General features: G+C 37.4%; 1 protein-coding gene and 1 long non-coding RNA gene across 6 annotated transcripts; both read left to right on the forward strand.

The window, feature by feature from the left end:
- The first annotated feature begins 49 nt into the window (after positions 1 to 49).
- On the forward strand, positions 50 to 21,274 carry tty (tweety). 5 transcript variants are annotated; one of them, XM_066736111.1, is made up of 9 exons: positions 50 to 626; positions 13,550 to 13,752; positions 16,504 to 16,776; positions 17,472 to 17,806; positions 18,524 to 18,955; positions 19,038 to 19,139; positions 19,438 to 19,677; positions 20,551 to 20,732; positions 21,048 to 21,274. In XM_066736111.1, the coding sequence occupies exons 2-8, from the start codon at positions 13,615 to 13,617 to the stop codon at positions 20,708 to 20,710; spliced, it is 1,680 nt and encodes a 559-aa protein (XP_066592208.1). In that variant the 5' UTR covers positions 50 to 626; positions 13,550 to 13,614; the 3' UTR covers positions 20,711 to 20,732; positions 21,048 to 21,274. The 5 variants fall into 5 exon arrangements, with proteins under 5 accessions (XP_066592208.1, XP_066592212.1, XP_066592211.1 ...); XM_066736115.1 differs by having other exon boundaries at positions 19,438 to 19,530; XM_066736114.1 differs by having other exon boundaries at positions 19,441 to 19,677.
- LOC136779178 (uncharacterized) lies at positions 9,940 to 13,268 on the forward strand. The gene is made up of 3 exons (XR_010823529.1): positions 9,940 to 9,984; positions 10,135 to 10,213; positions 13,164 to 13,268. It is a non-coding gene; the product is annotated as an uncharacterized lncRNA (long non-coding RNA).
- Positions 21,275 to 21,448: the final 174 nt, after the last annotated feature.

The following is a 21,448-nucleotide window of genomic DNA, read 5'->3' on the forward strand; positions in this document are numbered from 1 at the left end:
GATTGGTCGACGTACTGCTATCCCTACTCGTCGTATGGTCAGTCGAGCTTTGGCATTCGTCGGGTGTAGATCTTGTTCGCTCATTGTCCCGATACATAGCACTCTAAACTGTCAGTAAAAATATTCAGGTAAGAATATTATTGTTTCTCAGTTAAGGATCACCGTTTCGAAGTAGATAGGAAATCCGTAAACGGCCGAAAATCAATCTAACCCAGACTCCAAATTCAAAGCGTTTCGAATTGCCTGCATAGAGACGCCTCGAATTATCAGGAGTTCCTTATCTTAATTTGATGCATGCTGGGTTATTCTTGATATTTTGCGAGTCGCGATTGCCGGTAGGGAGGAGAGGAATGAAGCTACAACGCGTGTGAGAAAAAGAGAGAGAAAGGAGGAAGTTTGGAGAAGAAAAGAACATTGAAGCTCGGGTCAAGTGTAAGTGCGTGAGTGATGAGTCAATGAAAAACATTGTTTGTGCGCGGATAGACGGACGGAAACGGAAATTATCGAAAGTGATCATCGGGAACGGAAAGCTATTGGATCCATTGTACGTATGCTAACGAGTCGTTCGATTCGCATCAAAGAGAGAGAGAGAGGACCTCCCATCCACCATAGATCCTGAAATGAAGGTACATATAAACTTGCATTTATCTTTCTCTCACTCTCTCTCTCATTCTTCAAGACCCGAAAACAAAGAAATTGGAAAGCGAAAGAAAACTTATTGGGAAATGCAAGGTAGAGATTATTTTACAGTAGCTTTTCGGCGAGATTAGATAGGGCTTAGTAAAAAGAGGGAAGAAAATAGAGAGAAAGAGAGAGAGAGGAAACGTGGTGGCGCTCGGTGTCGCCTTGGTGTGTACTCTCGGGATCGATACACATCACGCAGACAGGGAAGGGTATACGGTAGGTGATGTAAGAACGCATTCTAGGGCGTAGTAGTGTGCGTGCGAGAACCAAAAGAGAGGCTCGTGTATAAGGGAGAATAGGGTAGATTTTTGGCTGTTGGCCTTCAGTCGAGCCAGATGCCCGGCGAGTGATGCGGGTGGGCACGAAGAGAGTCATCGGAGAGATTCCATGTGCGGATCGTAAAACGAGCCCCCAAAAGGTCTCGTGGAGGGCGCTGAACGCCGACGGTAAGGGCTCTGTGTGTCTTTTTCGCGTTTGTGTGTGAGCCAGCCTCTAATACTTCTATTCCTCGAAACGACCGAACCCCAGTCGATGAGTTCGCCAACCTCTATATTTACTACCACCACCTCTCTCTCTTTTTCCTTTTCTCTCTTTTTCTCCATTTCTCTCTTTCACTCTCTTTCAATGCTTGCAACCACGCGACACTTCTACGCCCTCTTTTTTCTCCCTTCCCTCTTCCCACCTCCCCCGATTTCCTCTCTCTTTGACCGTCCAGAACAAATCGAATTAGACTTTTTCTTGCAAAACTTTACAATTCTACTCGATCGCGTCACGTCTTGTTTTTTGTGAAGATTTTACAATCAGTTCATCGTATCACGCACGAACGATCGGAGGATTTCTATTTTATAAGGTCGATAAATCTCCAGTGTTTAAGCCTTACGGGGTATTCAGTAACTGTATGAAAATAATCGGTATTTGACCGACAAACACGCCATATTAGAATAATCTATACTCTACTCACGAAATTCTTACCGGAGTTTTATTAACACCGCAGTTTTATTTGTCTTCGAATTGTACAGTTTGACATTATTATGTGCGCGAATTTTTTGGGGGGAAGAGAGGTTAAGGGCTTTCGGACATCGACCCTCAGGTGTTACAGGGGTTTTCGATTTTCTAGTCAACGCGTAATAACGATTCGCGGGACGATTGCTTGGCACGCTAGACCAATCCTTGGAAATCGGGAGACGAGTAATGGCCTTTGCGTAACCAACCTTACGGTACCCTAACCTATTTACTCGAATAATCGACTATAACGCCCTACCACGCCGTATCCTGGACAATCCCACGTAACTCCAGCATTTCAAAACGATCGGTAACCTAGCTTTTTTCTTCCTTCCTGCTGTTTCTTGCACTCAGCGCGCGATAACATTATCCAACAGCATTAATGCAAGATACACCGGGTGTAGGGGTGGATTGAGCTCGAACTGGGCCCCGGCTGTATTTCTTGTTTTCTTTTTTTAACCATTAATGCTCGAAAGGCTACCGTGAAGGAACATGTATTAGTGTTATAAAAAACGAAAGGCAAATTTTTATCAAGCGTTAAGGATTAATAATTTAATTCACTCGACGAAGTAACTTTAATACAATTGACTAAGGGTGATTCCTACCAAAACCTGTAAGGTAAAATTTTACCATGTAGGATTGCCAATTTTTCGAAAATACATATGCTGATTGGCTAATTCACAGCAAATTGGCAATCCTACATGGTACAATTTTACCTTACAGGTTTTGGTCGGACTCACCCTAACATTGGTTATTAACCCTTAACGCTCCATAAAAATTCGCCTTTCGAGCATTAAGGGTTAATAAATTATTTTGCAAAAGTAATGAAAATAGAAAAAAGCACTTAAATATTAAATTCTAAGTTAAAATGAAAATTGGAATTACATACGTAAAAAAAAACTTGTTAGTATTAGGAAAATGAGCAAAGTTGGATATTTAAAGGACCCTTCCAATTCGGGGCACAAGCGCCTTTAGTTTAATACATCCCTGACCAAGCAAAGTTTGTCTTATTTATTCCACCTTTACGCTGATGCAAGATTATCTCGCTCTGATTTGTGCAGTTGTAGCGTGAAACAAAAATTCCTACGCCTTTTAAGACGTTTCTTTTTTCATTTGCAAAACGTTGCAATATTTTCAGAATTATTTCGGAGAAATGAGGCCATACTCGCGGCACACGTTATTCATACGTTATCCTACATACAGTACTACATAATTTACACTGTTTCTTACCCCAGCGTGTTGCGTGGCACGAGGAAACGGAATATGTGCACTGTGCAGTGCATTGGCTTGGAAAAATCGATGTTACCCCGGTCCATAAGCTTCGATCCGTATGAACGTTAAAGTGTTTGACCGATAATTTTTCTAGAACAATATCTCAAAGAAAATTGAAGTTTTCATCCTTTTAATTCTTGACGTTTACTCACTTCTCATCTGAAGTGCAAGAATCAACTATTTTTTATATTCCAACGCTTATTTTCTTAATTGCTAATAATCTTTTATGCTCAACTCTTTTGGTGCTCTAAAAATTACGAGGCATTGCTCTAATAACGTCGTTATAGAGTTAAAGGATTAATTTTTGTAAGAGCAGGTTGTCTCTAGTCACACAATTTTTCCAGGGGTGTAACTAAATATTGAAAATGTTAAGGGCGGGACCCTCTAATTACAGTGCCCTGATTATTTTGCGCCTCGGTGCATCCGTATAGCGATGATATTCAAGTAAACCAAGACTGAAAAGCCTGGAAGTTTTATGGACCGATTAAAGTTGGTAATTGGCGGCTTTTAATCGATCCGGTCAGCATTAATTATTCATGCCATGAATTATGAATCTCTTAGGCGTTGCGGTTACGGTGATATCTCGAAGGTATTCTAATTTCTCGGTTGACGATGCATGGTTTTTTAATGGGACCCGGGCGAAACCGTCGACTCTACAACGAAAGCGAAAGGGTATTCCCATTTTTGCTTGAGATGAATAACAACTTCATATTTGACGCGCCACCCGTGAAACATGGAGAGATGGGGACTCATTTTAGTGGTTGTTGGCGCTGCAGAGGAGTTCGGGGGGGGGGGGGGGTGATAGATGGCGTTAGTGACTTTTCATTTGCGTTTGGCGCGTTTTTGGACCAACGTTCATTCGCAAACCGATCAGTGACATGACGGTTATAGTAGGTTATAGTTTGGGAGGATGTAATTTCCATTTTTTTGTTTTTATTTTTTCGTTGGCTAAATTGAGTTTGGGCAGAACCCATTTATATAATTAAGATAAAAATGCATCATATGCAAATCCCAATCTGGATCGCAGTATCGATCAGTTCTATATAACATTCTTTCCGTAGAAAAATTTATCAGAACAGTGTTGTTGCATCATACGAATTATGGTTTTTGTTGCGGTATTAGCAACGACCATAAATTTCTCAAAACGAAACATTATGAATTCACTCATAATTTTTATTAAGTAGTTGTTTATTTATAGCATTTTTTAGTCACTTGTAAAACTTGCTTATTTATTGTTTATTATTGAAATTACAATGGATTATATAAAAAATAAATAAAATATAGAATAGGATAATAACCCATCTAGAACCAAATGACTTAAAGACATTTTTTAAGCAACTTTTAGTCAAAAATGTGCTGTATGAGAAGTTGTTTCTAAAGGAGATAGTTCGGTTCGAAATAGAACTTATGGTTACGTCGTAGTTAAGTCACTTGCAATAAGCGGAATACGGTAAACTGTCACTGCGTCGTTGTAAGAAAACAACCTTTGGAGAAAAAATTGATCATGCAGGATAGTAACGCATAAAGAAAATTAGCAAACCATTTCAGTGGCTAATAAGTATTTAAAAGTCATAGAATTCACCCCTGGTGTTCGTGATCAGCAGCTGAATCTCCATTGGATTGCGATACCTTGCTATATACATACGTCACTGGAATGCTATTGGGCATCGTCATTGTAAATGCGCGCGCGATTGCGTTTCCCGCGTTCCTCTCGTCGGTAACACGCGTACCTAACCTCATACAGTTTCCTTTCACCAACTACAACGGTAAATTAATTTCGCACTTTCATCCCCCTCCCTTTTTTCTAATTTTCCAATTACAGTCATTTCTGTTTCGTCACAATTAAGCTTCCTATGACATACTCTTTCTTCAGGGCACTGCAATGTTTTTTTCTGTAAATTTTGAGAAAACTTAATTTATGTTTATAATGATGCAGTATATTACATTTTTTATATTAAACTGTTTTTAACCTTTATTTCAACATGCCTTATGTCTCCGAGGTTATGAATGCCAACCCGAGTAATCATTTACTCGAAAATTTATCCTCTTCTTCCAATTTTATTCGACAAATCAACGTCTCGCGAGGTTAGGAGTTCACGAACGTGTAAAGTTTGTGACAAATCTAAATGATAATTGTCGATCCCAAGTGCACAGTTCAAGGATCTTGTGCAAATATTGTGCTTTAGGGGAGCCATAGTTGTTGGAATTTTTCCACATAAAAAGTGATTGCGCATATGCAAATGAAACACGTCAGCAGATTCATCCGTAGATTTCTTCTCACTCGATCACAATTTCATGCTAGATGCATACTTCACTTTTTTTATCGCTTTATCCTCGCATACGAGCATGACCATTGCGAACAAAGAGTCGCTCTTCCTAGAGTATAATTATAGAACGCCTTCTGCTCTCAAACCTTTTCATCCCGTACACGATTAACGTTAAAGTTAGGAAAACAGATTTTTTATCGATATTTACGTGGAAGTGAACAATAGAGTTTATTCGCTTCGAACAATTACTCGTTTAATATAAGATTTCAAAATATTTTATTGGAAGCTTGACACACATCTCGTCATGTTACTTGGACAAATGACTCTTTGCAGGGAGAATAAAAATACAGGGAAAGAGAGCAAAGAAACTTCCCTTTCAAGCTCATAATTAAACCTGCTCGCTCTTTGTATTTTTTCTATGCAGACAACGAGCGAGTGGACGAAAGAAAAGTTTTCAGCTTTGGATAAAGGAGGGTGAGTGGGGGAGAAGCAAGGGGATTCGTAGATGCACGACAAGTGGCAAAAGTTTTGTCGGTCAACGAGCTTGGAGGGGCAGTTTGTTTGGTAGTTACAGGCAGATTCGGATTCCCTTACAGTTGAAAAGTCACAATTTACAGTTTACGTAACTTGAAAAACTCCGACAAACGACTTTGTTTCCCGAACTAACACGCTGTATTTTCAATCCCGCCAAATTCACTCTAGGGGCGGGGATACTTTCGTGGTCTCTTTGCGGGTACGCTCATTGGATTAGCCAGCTTCATCCATCGCCAATCAACGAGGGAGATCAAGAATTTCCACGAATTCGAAACCCGCCGAGCCTGCCAATTTCCACGAAATTTCTATTCGAAGCTCTTTTTGGAATTCTTGATTCAAAACAAAACAAAAAAGCATGCTTCGAGGATTCTATCCAAGTAATGCGTTACATCGTTAAATAAATTAATTTTTCTAGAATTGGGTTGAGATATTTCTGGATATTCGAGTATCGATTGCCGTAGGATTTACTGGGAATAGCTGGTTGATTAACTTTGGAGCAAGATATTTTTGATGCTGGATTTCCAGACTTCAGTTATTTTTAGAGCGTTTAATTTTGGAGGATTTCTAAAAATAGACGCGTGGGTCGATAGTTTTGATCGGGTCTGGAGGGATTTTCGTTAGTTTGGAGCGTGTATTCGTGCAGCGGCGAGAATTGTTAAGGAAAAGGAAAAAGAGGAGAAGATGAGAGAGAATGTGGAGTTTGCGCACATCTGGCTGTCACATTTATTTACGCGAGCGAATACACTAGGCCGAGCAGAGCTCACGGGATTTGCTTCGGGGATGCTTGTAAATCGTCGCTTTAAGGGGGAAGACCCTGCCATCTGCTTGAAAACTTTGACTCGAACCATACAATAGCTGCGCGGGACTCCTAAAGATCTTTGCTGCTTCGTCTCTAATCTTTTTCGTCTTGAAATGCTTCTTTAACCGCCACCACTATCCCTCCCTCTCTCTTTACTTTTATAATGTATTTTTAGCTTTGTACAGTTTCTATAAGTTACTTTGAAAATGTTTTCACAGCATCTATGATACTTTATGTACATTGCACCATTGAAGTTACTTTCTTTATGCAAATAAAAACACATTAAAATATTTTTCATTCTAACTTTATTTCAATTTTCGATGTACTTTATCTTGCAGTCCGTCAATATAACAGTGCACGCACAGTTCAAAATATAAATGCAGTTACAATTACAAGAAATTTGAATTACTATAATTAAAATTACATACCACTTCCATATAATTGTAATTTACTTTTTACAGTTTCAAACGATAGTAATTGAAAAATTTGTGTAACTCTAATTGAGCTTAAATTTTGCTTAGCAGTGTGCCATAATTGGAAATTTAATAATATAGTTTCGTTACATAACGTTATATTAAACTTTCGAATGGTAATCTACAATGCATTTTCCCCGTCCAAGTATCATTGGAATTCTCTCCTCGTTGAACGTTTCTCGCGACAGTAATTAGTCGGCATGCGGTTGTCTATTAACGCTTGTATCGTGTAGCGAATTTCTTTTTTTGCTCCCGGTGACAATTTCCCAGTTAATCTCGTCAGAAGAAACTGGTAGCTTCCCTCTGGTAGGATTGGGTTAACGATACCAACCGCAAGCAACAAGGAAGTGGCAGAACGGGGACTCTCGGGAAAAACTGGGGAGTGGGGACTGAGTCGCGTGAGAGTGAGCTTAGTGGTGGAATGAGTAAGCAAGTCGAGTGTTGAGTGAAATGGGGTGAGGAGGAAAGTGAGAAAATAAGCCTACAGGAGTAGGGGGTGTATACTAGACACAAGGGAGAGAGGGAGAGAAGGAGAGAGGGAGCGAGAGAGAGAGATAAAGCAACAACTTCCGTCGATCGATTTACGTCATTCCAGTAACTCCCCTCCCCCCTTCTCTGAACACTCCCCCGCTAAAGCCACGCCTTACCCCCTGCAATTCTTCTCTTACCCCTTCTCAATCTACCCCTCTCCCCTTTACCCACCTTCCACGCTCCATTCCCTAATTAACGAACTCCCCCCTCCTCTCAAAACAGCAAAATTTTTCTCATAATTAATCGTAGAATAAATTACTACGCGATACCGTCAGAATATCGAGATTAAGATCAATCAGGCAAACTTCATAGATAAGAATTTTCTCGTTTCTTAATTGGATTCACTCTGGTTCAATTACATATGCAAATAACGCGTCTTTCCTTACGGTTTGTTATGACAGATGTCTTGGAATTTTACGAAAATTCTGAGAATAATTCGTCAATGTTTATTTTGTGTTCTACGGGTTTTTGTGTGGGCTAAGTGGAGAATGAGAGAACCGAACGTATCGATGAGAACAAGTAAATATTGAGAAATTATATGCGCCGCCAATTAAGCCTTTACCGGGTCAACATGACCTACTCGTGTTTATATTTTTTTTCTCTGTTTAATTTTGACGAATATTCTTAGGATAATTGGTCCGTGTTTTTATTACTTTCCAACGGTATTATTTATTTATTTTTAGCCAAAAGAGAGGAGCTGAATGTATCGAGTAAATATTGGAGATGGTAAATATGTCATTTAACGAATTTGCAACGTGGTAACACACAGAAGGATTACGACTAGAGTTTAAAATAGTATTTTATATATATACATACATATATAATAATACTTCGTTGCAAATATACTGCGCTTTTAACGGGATCCCTCACGCCTTGTTTATCGACAGTTAAAGTCAATAAACAATTAGTTTAATAAAATTCAAATGCGAAGCAAATTGAACAATCGGGCGTTTGTAGGACAATGTGCCAGTCCTAACGAGTCAAACGAACTTAAAAACACTCAAATTAGTTGAAAAATAACGCTGTACCATTGTGCCGCGTTCTTGAAGAGAGGTTACTTTTGGTTATTTCCACTTCAAGAACGCGGGACAGTGGTACAGCGTTATTCTTCATTCGATTTGAATTTTTTTAATCTCGATTGACTCGTTAGAATTGGCACCTTGTCATAAAGAAGCCCGTTTTTGCAATTTGCTTCGCATTTGACTTTTATTAAACGAATTTTTTATTGACTTGTACTGTCGGTGAAGCTCGCGTGAGGGATCCCGTTAAGGACAATTCATTCTATACAGTATTGAGCTGTCATTCTTGTATTTATTAGAAGAACATAAACGTATCAACTTTTTCCCAAATAAACTTTGACTACCGTTACTTTGACGGATCATAATGTAAATCTGCCTTAAATCAGGCCTCAGTAGGTCAGGATTACTCGAGTTTATATTTTTCTTTTGTTTTTAATCTATTTCGAGTCGTCGCTGGGCGGGGCTTTGACGCTGGTGCACGAGCTTTTAGCGTTAATAGTGTCCCGAGAGTCGTGTAAGGCGGTTTATGGAAGGAGGAGCGAGACGAGTGTAATACTGGTAGCTGTGGAGAGAAATAAAGGTTGGGGGAAGGGGGTGTTCGGTAGCTGTTCGTCGCGTTTGCCTGCGAACTGAATGTTTTATGTTTACGATTCTAGTTGAAAGAGCGTAGGCGCATCTTCCACAATCGTCTGTACATTTTCAATAAATACGATAGTCGGTATAACTGTACCATTTCAGTGTGTATACAGGGTGGTTACTTTAAAAACGAGAGGAACTAAAAATTAATTTATCTCCAGGGTGCTGTAACCAATGTGAAGCTGGCATTTTATCTAGTAGCATCTCCCATTTTTTTATGGTTCTATGACATTTTAAATACTTTTACAGTTGTATGTTGTTTTTTAACAATGTTCTTCCTTTTTTTGTATGAATAAACATTTTGAAAAATAAAGTAATATCTTCGCAATAAAAATTGTATAAACAGATAAATCTTCTAGAGTTCTTTATTGGCACGTCACATTCCGAATATTAAGGGATGTTACCATTTTAATGTAAAAAAGGTCTTTTAGGGGTAGTTTTTTCTTAAAACAATTTTGAGTCCAAGGGTAACATAGGTATATCTAAAAATAGGCCAGTAGTGTGGAATTATTCAGGACATTCTAAGAACTCTCAAAAAATAGGAGATGTTACCAGATGATATGCCAGCTTCACACTGTGGTAGTGTTGTTTACTACTGAAATCTCTCTAGCACGAGGACGAAAGAGCTCATTTACTCCTGAAAGTATAGCAGATATAAATTGTTTTCTAAGCGACTTTTAGAATACAAATAGGGAGAGGCCGTGAAAAGTTGATGAACAAAATTGATGGCTCCTATATTTCAAAATACACGTTAGTGTGTCTCAACAGTAAGTTTTTTAAATAAAAACTAAGCTACTATCCTTTTTTAGGCTAAAATTTGACCAAAATATACACCCAATTTTTATATTTTCTGAACAATATATTTCTAAATATATTCATTTAATTGGAATTATTAATGAAGCCTACTTTATACACAGTACCTGCTATTTACAAGCTTTTTCAAATGGTACAGAAAAATACATGAATTTTTATGTTCACGATGCGGCATCAATGAAGGTAAACACCATGTGGAGAATAATCCACACTAAAACATTTCATTTCATATGTAAACAAACGAGTGGAAAAAATTGTTGCTACGGCTAATATAAGCACATCGTTGTCCGGTCACGAGCTTAATCGTGATTTCATGCCCAAACGTTGCAAAATTGTCAGTTCACAATAGGTTAAGCGAACCGATTAACGTGCAATAATCGTAAAGCGTATTTTTAAGTTTTTAACACTCTTTTCGAGTATGTACGTTTAGAATAGACTGATGCATTAAAGCACCAGGTATTTCGAGAATTTTTCTAGTATACGAAGAAAAAATATATCGCAGGATGGATTTGAGTGGTGCAAAAGATTATTAGGTCGTGGGAGTTAAATGGAATCTTTATTGTAGCGTTGGAGCGGTTAGTTATTAGCGTGGCGTTTAACGAACAAAGGGCCACTGTGCCAATGACAACGGAGGCGCGAGTGGATAAAGCTGGTGAACCGTTGGTCGTAGAGTGGGGGAGGGGGGAAGTACGGTCAGGACCGTAAGCGGCAACACGCACACGCGTAATCCGAGCCGAAGCATCATAAACCAGCCAGATTAGCCGCTTAGAACTTACGGATGAAACGCCTGATAATAATTTACTGAGAAGAATTCGAGATGTGAAGAAAGAAATAATCTTATCTTCTCTCTCCCCCCCCCCCCCCTCCTTCACTTCTCTATTTCTTTTCTCACGGTTCATATTGTATTGCTCTTTCTTCTATTAACAATGTCAATAATAAGTATTATAAATTGCAATATACAGGGTAGGACATTTTACACGGTAAAGTACATAGATGCATTGCGTTTAAAGTGTTTATCTTGTTAACTATGAAATGTAAATTTTTGTACATAAATCCTTTTTAAGCTCCTTTTTATTTGAGTTTTAACAAGTTCTAAGAAAAAAGTGGTATCTCTTGGAATTGCACAGATAAATTCATTTTTACATTCTAATTCTAGGATGTTTTAAGTGCTTGAGTCTATCTAATATACAGGGTGAGATATTTCACACGATGAAGTATATAGATGTATAGCATTAAAATGTTTATCTCATTAACTATGAAATTTCCATTTTTTGCATAGAACCTTTTGATGCTTGTTTTTAGTAGAATTTTAAGAGGTCCATGGAAAAAATGCTATTTTTTAGAATTACACAAGTAAACGAATGTTTACGTTCACTATTAGGGATTTCTTAATTGCCCCACCTTATTTTAAGAATATGTAAAATTTCTTTTTTAAATTCCAAGGATTTTTGGAGTAAAGACGAATAAATACCATTTTTTTTAAGTTACGTGTCAATGGCAGTTATAGACTAACTTATTAAGATACACTATATGTATTCAAAAATTGTTAACGATATTAAATTAATAAAACTTCATTATCATCCCTTATTAAAAACATTTAATTTTTCTCTATGTACTTTAACAATATCAACTAATGATACTTATAACTTTTTCAAAAAATACTATTCCCTTTTGCCGCTCAATCAACGATGCAATCAATCTTTCCAGAAATATAATTATTTTTCTGAAAATCTTCAGTATTGAAATTTTCATCACTTTAATAATAATAATATTTTGTACTTTCTCCCTTTGCTTCAGGAATTTGATTTCATAGTGGGTGAAATCTTTCCATAGTTAATCGTATTTGATAAGGGAGTATAAATTTACGTTGGAGGGGGGGGGGGTTGTAATGATAGTGGGGGAAGGAACAAAGTTGTAAGGGAAACCGGTGACGCGTTGATTTTCTAAAAGAGTGAGGGGCGGAGAGTGGGGGGGGGGGGTAAACTCATAAACGTTCATTATACTGTTTAATGCTCGATGGAATGACACATCCTTTCCGGCAGAGATTTGATTTCACTGATTACTATGAATAATTCACCAATCACGGGCTGCTATGACTCAAATTAACTCTGCAATTGTCTCAATTAATATTATTACGTCTCCCTAATTTTTCTATCTCTCTGCTCTTATTTCTGCACCTCTTCATGTTTGTATTGCAACGATCCTAACGTGGAATCTAAAAATTACTCGTTAATATTTAATTAATTAAGTTCTATTTATAATTAATTTATTAAGGAACTAGATTGTTAATGAGAACAAATTTAGTTCTAATTTAGAAATAATCAAATTTTGTGAGTAGTCATTAGTTTTATATTAAAAACAATATTAGATGTAAAAACTTATTTCAATATCCATTTATAAAAGTTAAAGCTTTGTTGAAAAGAAATTTTTACAAATTAACAGTTGGCTATGACAGAAAAGACAGTGTACCTTAATTAGTTAATTATAATGTCAAGAATGATCCAGATTTTGTGTTTCGTTTAACTTTTCTCTCTTTCTGCCCTTATTTCTACATCTCTTCATGTTTGTATTGTAAGGATCCTAAAATGCAATCTGAAAATTACTGTTAATATTTAACTAATTAAAATAGATTAAAAATTAAATCCTTAAGAATGTGGATTATTAAGGAACTAATTGATTTTTAATTTTGAAATAATCGAATTTTCTGAACAGAAATTATTTTAAATGAGGAAACAATGTTAGAAACAAAAATGAATATGAATATTCGTTTATAAAAGTTACAACTCGGTTGAAATGAGTTTAAAAATTTTAGCAGGTGTCCGTAAAAGTAATAGGCGCGAGTTTTAATTGGTTAATTATAATTTCAAGAATTAGGCAAATTTTACGAAACTCGTTTAATTTTTCTCTCCCTTTGCTCTTATTTTTATATCTCTTTACATCTCTACTATAATAATTCGAGTGGGGGTTCTCGATTATATCTGTTATAAACAAATATCTAATAAGTTAAAATTTAATAGATGTTAATTGAAATCTCAAGGATTAGAGAATTTAGCTTTAACGATGTTTAAAATTTATAAGGAACGAATTGGTTTGGCAATTGATATAATTAAAGGGACAAAATTTGACGTTGTAGGAGTTGGCTGAATTGGAGAGACTCGTGATTCATCCCCTAGTATTGCACTTGACTCGAGTAATCGCATTATAGTGTCGTTAAAGCGGCTCAAACTTCAGATTCGATTGGCTTCGTCTGCTATTTTTGTCCAACCAACCGGTGAAAGTGAGCAAACGTTTCGTTACATGATCAAGGATCACCGAATCGTCCCATTTTGCCAATTAGCTCTTTACAAAAATGAAATTTTCTTAAATAATATTATTTATTTTCGTAGGTAAAGGAATATCTCGTTTGAAAAACGGTCCCTTTATTATTTCTTGTAATTTAATTACTGTTATAATATAATTTTTACATCGATTGATTTTTATGAATAATTGTGAATTAATTGCCAATTTTTTATATTTCAGATACCGTGTAGCATGTCTTGACGAGTAGGAGTGGCACTTAAAGGGGATTTTCGTCGATCTGAAAAATGGCGGTCGGCCAGCAGCTTCCGGAACATTACACAGTGCCACAGTTAGCTAGGATCTTCCACAATTTGCCACACCTCAATGTGTCCCTCCATTTGGTCAACAACACCTTCAATCCTCACTCTGAAATCTACCTTGAGGTGAGAATTATGCACTCCTATGTAAAGTCTTCAAGAGGATATTAAAATAATAGTATAGTGGAAATGTTAGTGGAGAAGAGTAAGAAGAGGAAAATGAAGTGGAAATTAAGCAAATGGTAGGAAATGTAGAGTGTGCAAGTCTTGATAATGGGAAAAATGGAAAGGAAAGTGCGCACTCCCATGAAGTCTTCAAGAGGATATTAAAATAATGGTATGGTGGAAGTATTGGTGGAGAAGAGTAAGGAGAAGAAAATGAAGTGGAAATTTGAGGAAAATGGTAAGAGATATAGAGAGTAAAAGTCCTGATAATGGGGTAGAAGAAAGAAAATTAATTGGAATGTAAGATAGGAGAAAATTGGTAAGTATAGGGTACAAGGCAGTATAGGAGGATTGGAGGAGAAAAATGAAGTGGAAACTCGGAAAATGGTAGTAGGAATTCAATATAAGAGGCTGGATATTGGAAAATGAGAAAGAAAATTAATTGGAGTGTAAGAAAGAGGAAGGAAATAATAAACATGTTATATGATAGGCAACTTATTGAAGGAATTAATTGGAAAAGGAGGTAAATGATAAGAAAAATCAATACAAGAAATAGGTATTATGGCAGAAGAAAAATGAAGAAAATGGTAGGAAAAGTTCAAAGTAAAATATTGGATAACAGAAAAAGAGGTGCAAAATTAATTGGTACAAAAAAATATGGCAAGAATATTTGATAATAGGAAAAGGCATTAAGGTAATTAATTGGAAAATGAAGAAAACAATAAGAAAAGACAAAGCTAAGAATTTTTTAGTTTAAGGGGTGAAAGGGACTGGAGTGGAAATGAGGAAAATGGTATAAAGAATTCAAGGAAAAATTCTGCATAATAGCAAAGGAGAAAGAAAACTTCTTAAAATGGAAGAATACTTTACAAGTATTAAAGAAATTAATTGGAAAATAAGGAGAATAGCATGAAGAGCAAGGTACGAGAACTATATAGGATGTCAGAAACTCATGGTCACATAACAGTAAGTTAACTTACCCAGGAATCTGGATCGTGGGTAAAACACAATGGCTGGAAAAGCTCGAACAAAGCACAAAGACTCCCCATGCAGCTCCTCGTGATGCATAATATGCCCTGGGCAACACGTGCCATCTTTAAACTTCCATTTTATCCTGTATCCTTCTCCTTCCTTGTCTTCTCTCTTTCTTCCATTCTCTCTCAACACACTCTAACATATTAATTTATTTTACAGTATCTTATCTTATCGAGTCTCCTAGGCTCCTCTTCCCCCATACATTTGCTTTATCAACCACAACTAAACTCCCTTGTACTCTCCAAACACCACCAAATTCTAGTCACATAGCTCCTCCTTTCCTATCTCTACATACGTGTTCCTGAAACAATAATTATAAATATCATATAGCACCTTTATAAATATTAATGCATCCCTAATCACATGCTTATTTAAAAAATTCCAGGTCAACGTCTGAACTATTGACCAAGCAACAAGGCATCGACATTCCAAAAGTGGAGCTGACAAAAATGACTTATAAGCACGAAGTATCGATTTCGCTGGAAATAAAAGAGGACTGGAGAACGAGGCTGATGGTGGAATTCGTTTAAAGCGTTGTCAATTGTGCGAGTAATGAAAATGGCAGAAACAGAAGCTCGCCAGATTGTTAGATTGGACTGGTCGCATGGATGTAAGGGAAAGCATGGATTTAGCTGGAACGAATAGCGAGTGTTGTGGACAATGAAGCAGAAATAAAGAAATTGTTTTATGCTTTCAAGTAATAAAGACGAAGGAGCAGTTTTAAGCTTTCAGATTAGTAAAGCCAGAGACAGTAAAAATGGTATAAAAAGTATTATTGTTGTAGTTATAAGGCAGGAGAGGACTGGAAAGAATTGAAAGCTCGAATTGTAAGCATGAAAAGAGAAAAGAGAGGGAAGGAATGAAGGAACAAGAAGGGAACAAAGAGTTTTAGTTTTTTGGTTTTACACGCTACAGGGGAGCTGATGGCAAATGTTTGACGTCGCAGCTGGGAGACTGAAAATGGCAAATGCAAAATGCAGAGGGGTCGTTGACCTCGAGGCTACCCAACCTAGAATAAATCCTCTTAAACCAGCCTCAAGCGTTACGCTCTCACTGTGCTAAGAGAATCTGCTGGAATTTGTGCAAAGAGTTAAATACGTTCTTCGTACCTCTTAACAAACCAATCAATCAGACTCTGAACTATCAGAAAAGAACGAGTAATTACGACTCTCAACCCTTTAACTCCAACTCCCCTGCTGCACCAATTGCATCAAACGTACATTTCCATTCATGAAAGTCGATTACATTAATAGACTCATTAAGGCAGAGGACAGGATGATTACTCTTCGTTTATTATCTCAACCAGGATTATACCCTCCTGGATAATCATCTATCAGTGAATAACTCTACTCTCAACACATAAGCTTCCTCAACGTTTTATTATCTAACTTTATACCCAGCTCCCTCTCATTTCCCTGGTATACTGAGGATATACCAGGTACTATCAAGGCTCGTTTTCTTCTTTCTTACTGGTTACATAAATATATGAAATAAGTCTTAATTATTATGTCTGAGAGTCAGGTTGCATAAACGTGTCATCGTGTCAGGTTTGCTTATATTTTATCTAGTAATATTCCAGTAATTGCTGGTATTCTGCATCTAATTATTGTTGTATATTTTTTGTAACTATATAGGAGAGTTAAAGCTGATTTTCTAAAATTGATTTTAATTTTTCAGAGCCTGGGAATATTGGGAAGTCTACCAGCAGCATGGCTGATCTTAACGTTGCTGGTGCTACTGGTGTATCTAGTGACGAGATGCTGCGACCGTAAACCACGACCCAGGAGGTCGATAGCCCTGCTGAAGTGTTCCTTAGCCATCCTTGCTTTGCTCTGCTGCGGCGCCGTCGCCGTTGGCCTCTATGGCAACGACGACGTTCACAACGGGCTGGTCCAGTTGATAGCAGCTGCGAGCAATGTGGATGGTATCATCACCGCCGTTAAGAACCAGGTCTCTGTTTACTGATCGATAGAAACAGGATCAAAAAGAATCCACTGCTTTTTGTAATTAGGATATTTTTTTATTCATGTCAGTTTAAACTAGATCAAAAGGAAACTCGTCAAGGCGAATGTCTCATGTACCTACTATGAATTAACGCTTTGCGAACGCGTTGTAAATTTCTAACGACTTTATCGTGCTCTAAATATATTGCTTTACTTACAATTATATTTTAAATATCGAATTTTGCAAATGATGTTTAAAACGGGCTTGTCGAGTTGATAACAACTACAAGCAATCTGAATGATGTCATCACCACCGTTAAGAATCAGGTTTACGTTTATGTATCCAATTAAATAAGATCAAAAAGAAAACTTGTCAAGTCGAATGTCTCATATATCCGCTATAAGTATAACGTTTTATCTTAGCGTGTTATAAATTTCTAACAACTTTATCGTACTCCAAATAAATCTTGCTTTTTTTACAATTATATTTGTAATGTCGAGTTTTCTAAATGAATGGAAACTTTAAAGAATGTTATTACAAGCTCCAATTACTTTTATATCATATGTTAATTAATATCCTAAGTTTTTAATGATTCTATATTACATTTTTAATAATCAGTGATTCTTGTATTCGAATACAACGTTAATATAACTATAAATAAAATTGAGTATCAATTCTAATGATTATTTGTGAATTTTCAGACTGATATAATAGAAGGCACTTTGAAGAAGAAGGTGCAGCCACAACTGGCGAGTCTGGATAACGATTTCGACGTGCCAGTTAACAATATGACGATGCTGGATATATTGCGACTGGCTCTAAATAGCATGAAGCAAAACACGAGCATCGCAGTGAATCGGAGTTTCGAGATACGGAAGCCGCTAAGCGGCCTCAGCATCGCTGCTGCCATCGGATTAGCCGAGAAAATCGAGCAATTCAGGTGGCCAATCACCATGGCTGTGCTCAGCGCTCTTCTCGTTCTATGCGTCGTTCTGCTGGTCGGAGTAGCACGCCACTCAAGATGTGTCCTCATAACGTGAGGCTCTTCAATATTATCATCTCTTGTCTCCATACCTGCACACACCATTCTTCCTTTCTCTTTCTAGTCTTCAAAAAAAAAAAAAAAAATATAGCGAGAAGGAACAATAGCTACATCCAATTTCATTATAATGATGTAATATAATTATTTAGCTTCCTAAGTTAACCATTTCTTCATCCTGATCTATCGACTTTACCTGTACAGTTCAAAATATACACAGTTATATTATTAACCTGATATTTAAAGAAATGTCAGTTGACAATAATCGTTTAATATAATTGTCCAGCTTTTCAATGAATCATTCCTGCATCCTGATCTATCGAGTTTACCTTTTCAATTCAAAATATCCCCCATTTTATTTTTAACATGATATTCAAAGATACTCCATTTCTCCGTAATCACCTAATCTAATTATGCAGCTTCCCGAATCAATCACCTCATCATCCTGATTTATCAACTTTACCTATGTACTCCAAAATATACAATTATATTATTAATATGGTATTCAAATATACCCCATTTCTCTATAATCATTTAATAATATTATTCAGCTTCCCAAATCAATATAATCTCCATCCTGATCTATTAATCTCTCCTCTTCAATCCAAAGCATACACCATTTTATTATTAATCCGATATACAAAGAAAACCAAAAACTCAATAGAGAAGTTTCTCAAGTAACGGGTAATGAGAAATTTAAATTTTATTTTCCAGATTTTCCGTGTTCGGCCTCTTCGCTGTAATAATATCGTGGCTAATGGCCTCTTTGTACCTAGCGACTTCGGTGGCTCTGGGTGACCTCTGCGTGTCCCCGGACGGTTATTTAATGAAGGCTGTACCGCCCACGCTGCCCCCTGAAATCCTCTCTTATTACACTCACTGTGAGAGTACTCGCAGCAACCCCTTTACACAACGACTGCGCGAAGGTCAGCGAGCCGTGGGACTCATGAGGCAAAATTTGCAAACCGTCAGTCGCGTGGCACTCGAGCTCTTCAAGGACCAACAGTTGCAACCTAAACTGAACAGCCTCACTACCGACGTAAATACTGTGGACCGACTAATGTCAGGATTAACCACCCTTCTAGATTGCAAGCCTCTCCACAAGCAATATGTTCACGCTACAAAAAGTTTATGCCACTTGGGACTGTAAGTTCATCTTAAATTCACCGTCTCTTCTCAATTATTCGACCATTGTACTAACGACGACAATCGCTACATTTTCTTTCAGTTATGGGCTCACTTTTATGCTACTCGCAAGTCTAGTGGGCGGTCTTTTTTTCACGGTGTTAGTTTGGATGGATTCTCATACGTGGATTTATATTAGAAAACGGTAAGAGGCTTATATATCTTGGCACCTGCAAATAAGTTTTGTTATGTTCGATTGACACTATATTGCCTGAAGTCATTTTGCCAGCTTTTTAATTTCAGTTAGAAAAAAAAGTATGTTTATAATAATAGAATTTCTTAGGATCTTAAGACAATCTATTATTATATACGTACTTTTCTTTCTAACTTAAATTAAAAAGCAGTCAAAATGACTTCTTCGGGCAATCTAGTTTTAATTAAAATAAAGGGTCTGTGAGAGGGTATACGAGGAATGGTCCTTGACGTATGTGTTTTGTTTTCAGAAGGGATTATCATCAAGTGGATGAGCAAGACCCATATCTTCCGCCATCCGCAGCCTCGCAGGCGATCGCAGCTCGGACCCTTCGTGGCCAAGGGTCGTACCCGCCTACAGCCCCTACTCTTAATGCGAATGCTCATGGCACCCATAATACTATTAAGCAGCCTCTTTTGCTAACGCCGCCCCCGCCGTCCTACGCTACTGCGACTGCCCGAGCACGTCAGCTGCACGAGAGCATGTTAAAGTTTGTGCATGACTTTTTCTTAAGTTCTTCTCATTATCTTTAGCCAATCGCTATTCGATTAAACAGGCTATCAATTGTGCAATCATTACTTGATTCATTGCTACAAGTTTATATCCGTATCGATCATACTACGATTAGTTTCGTTAGCCAGCTTTTAAATTAGCATAAACGCTCTTTCATATTGTATACGTTTTCATTTTGACATTACTAATTATTCTCATTTCATCTTTAGCAGTGTTAGGCGAAATATAATTGCAAATACAATTGCAAGGACTCTCAATTACTATAATTTAAAATTGAAAAATTAAAATTGTATATCATTTTTATGTACTTGTACATTTATACTACATGTAATTTACATGTGATTATAAGTTTATTTTTGCGATTTGAAATTATAGTAACTGAAAAATCCTTGTAATATTAATTGCAATTACATTGCGCTCAAATTACTGATCTCTAGTCTCATGCGAGCATCGTGTGGTAATCAGTGTGCTTCAGAAGGATAGCCATTATTTTCTCTACTAACTAATTAGAATCTTCGCTACTCGTTAATGTGGCTGACTATTAGTGCGTTAAAGCGTATTTCTGAATGTTATTTTTGTTCGGTTATTTTAACTCGGTTTATGAAAATATCTCCAAATAGAGAGAATTTTTGATGATTCGTTTGTGAAAGAAAACGTGTTTTTCGCTTAATGTCTCTTTTTATAATTGTCTGCATTAATATCGAGAATTTTGTCTCATGCTATAGTTAATTGTTTACAGCGAATAGTTGAATATTACGAGGAGACGTTAGATAGGAATAGTGAGTTTAGGAATAATCTTTTTGAGAAAGGGAATGCTGCAACTTTGTTCGTTCTGCTTTGAAAATTACAGAGGTGGGGTTAATGGGAGCGGAGGGGACAAATCGTCTCAGCATAATCAGCAGTCGGCGGGTGGACGAGCTGACCACCGTTCTGGACTCGGAGATCAACCTGGCCAGTACGCGACTCTGAGCAAACAATGTAAAACACTGGAATCCAGTGACTTTTACTGAGGACACGCCCCCTCAGGGCCCGGTGAGCGTTTAATTATTTCTCCTACCTCAGAGACGCGTAAAACCGGAAGTAGGCAAAACTAGGCCAGTTTCCAAACTAGCTTATCAATGAATTAAGAAGGGTTTAATGCTGACGCTCGAGAACTGAGATATATGGCACTATGCTTGATTGACCCACATTCTAAATTTAACACTTGAATTAATGCTGACAACCCAGGCTTCATCTCGTTATTAAATAGTAAACTAATTATTTTAAGCATCTACGAGATTCAGTTCTGGCGAATAGATTTGATAGAAAAATTGTATGATAACGTTTAGCGAAATATTGATTTTTCAGGTAGGGAACCACCGTGGACGCCCAGTGTAGCTTCCTTTACCGGCACCCTGTCTCATAATTCGCATGGACCCGCACACTTGGCGACTTTCCAGGATTCGAGGAAAACGCAGACACTGGATCCAAAGAATTTGGCAAATTTGAAACGAGGACCGACACCGGCTTGGAATCAGAATCGACCTTTACCACCGAATCCGAGCAATCAGTACAATTGCGAGTTCGAATCGCGGTCACAAACCAACATGAATCAGTTTCGTTCGTTGGTGAGGAATAAGGCACCCAACATCCGGATACAGGATCAGGTGCAGGATCAAGTGAGGACTCTCGACAGGAATTTCTCTCGCGGTCAATTCAACGGCTCTGCTCCAAACACCGGAGTGCCCAACATGTATGGTACCTTCAAT

Source organism: Prorops nasuta, unplaced genomic scaffold (assembly GCF_024137725.1).
Source record: "Prorops nasuta isolate Cenicafe-Biocafe unplaced genomic scaffold, Cenicafe_Pnas_1.2 PNAS00015, whole genome shotgun sequence".
Classification (NCBI taxonomy): Eukaryota; Metazoa; Arthropoda; class Insecta; order Hymenoptera; family Bethylidae; genus Prorops; species Prorops nasuta.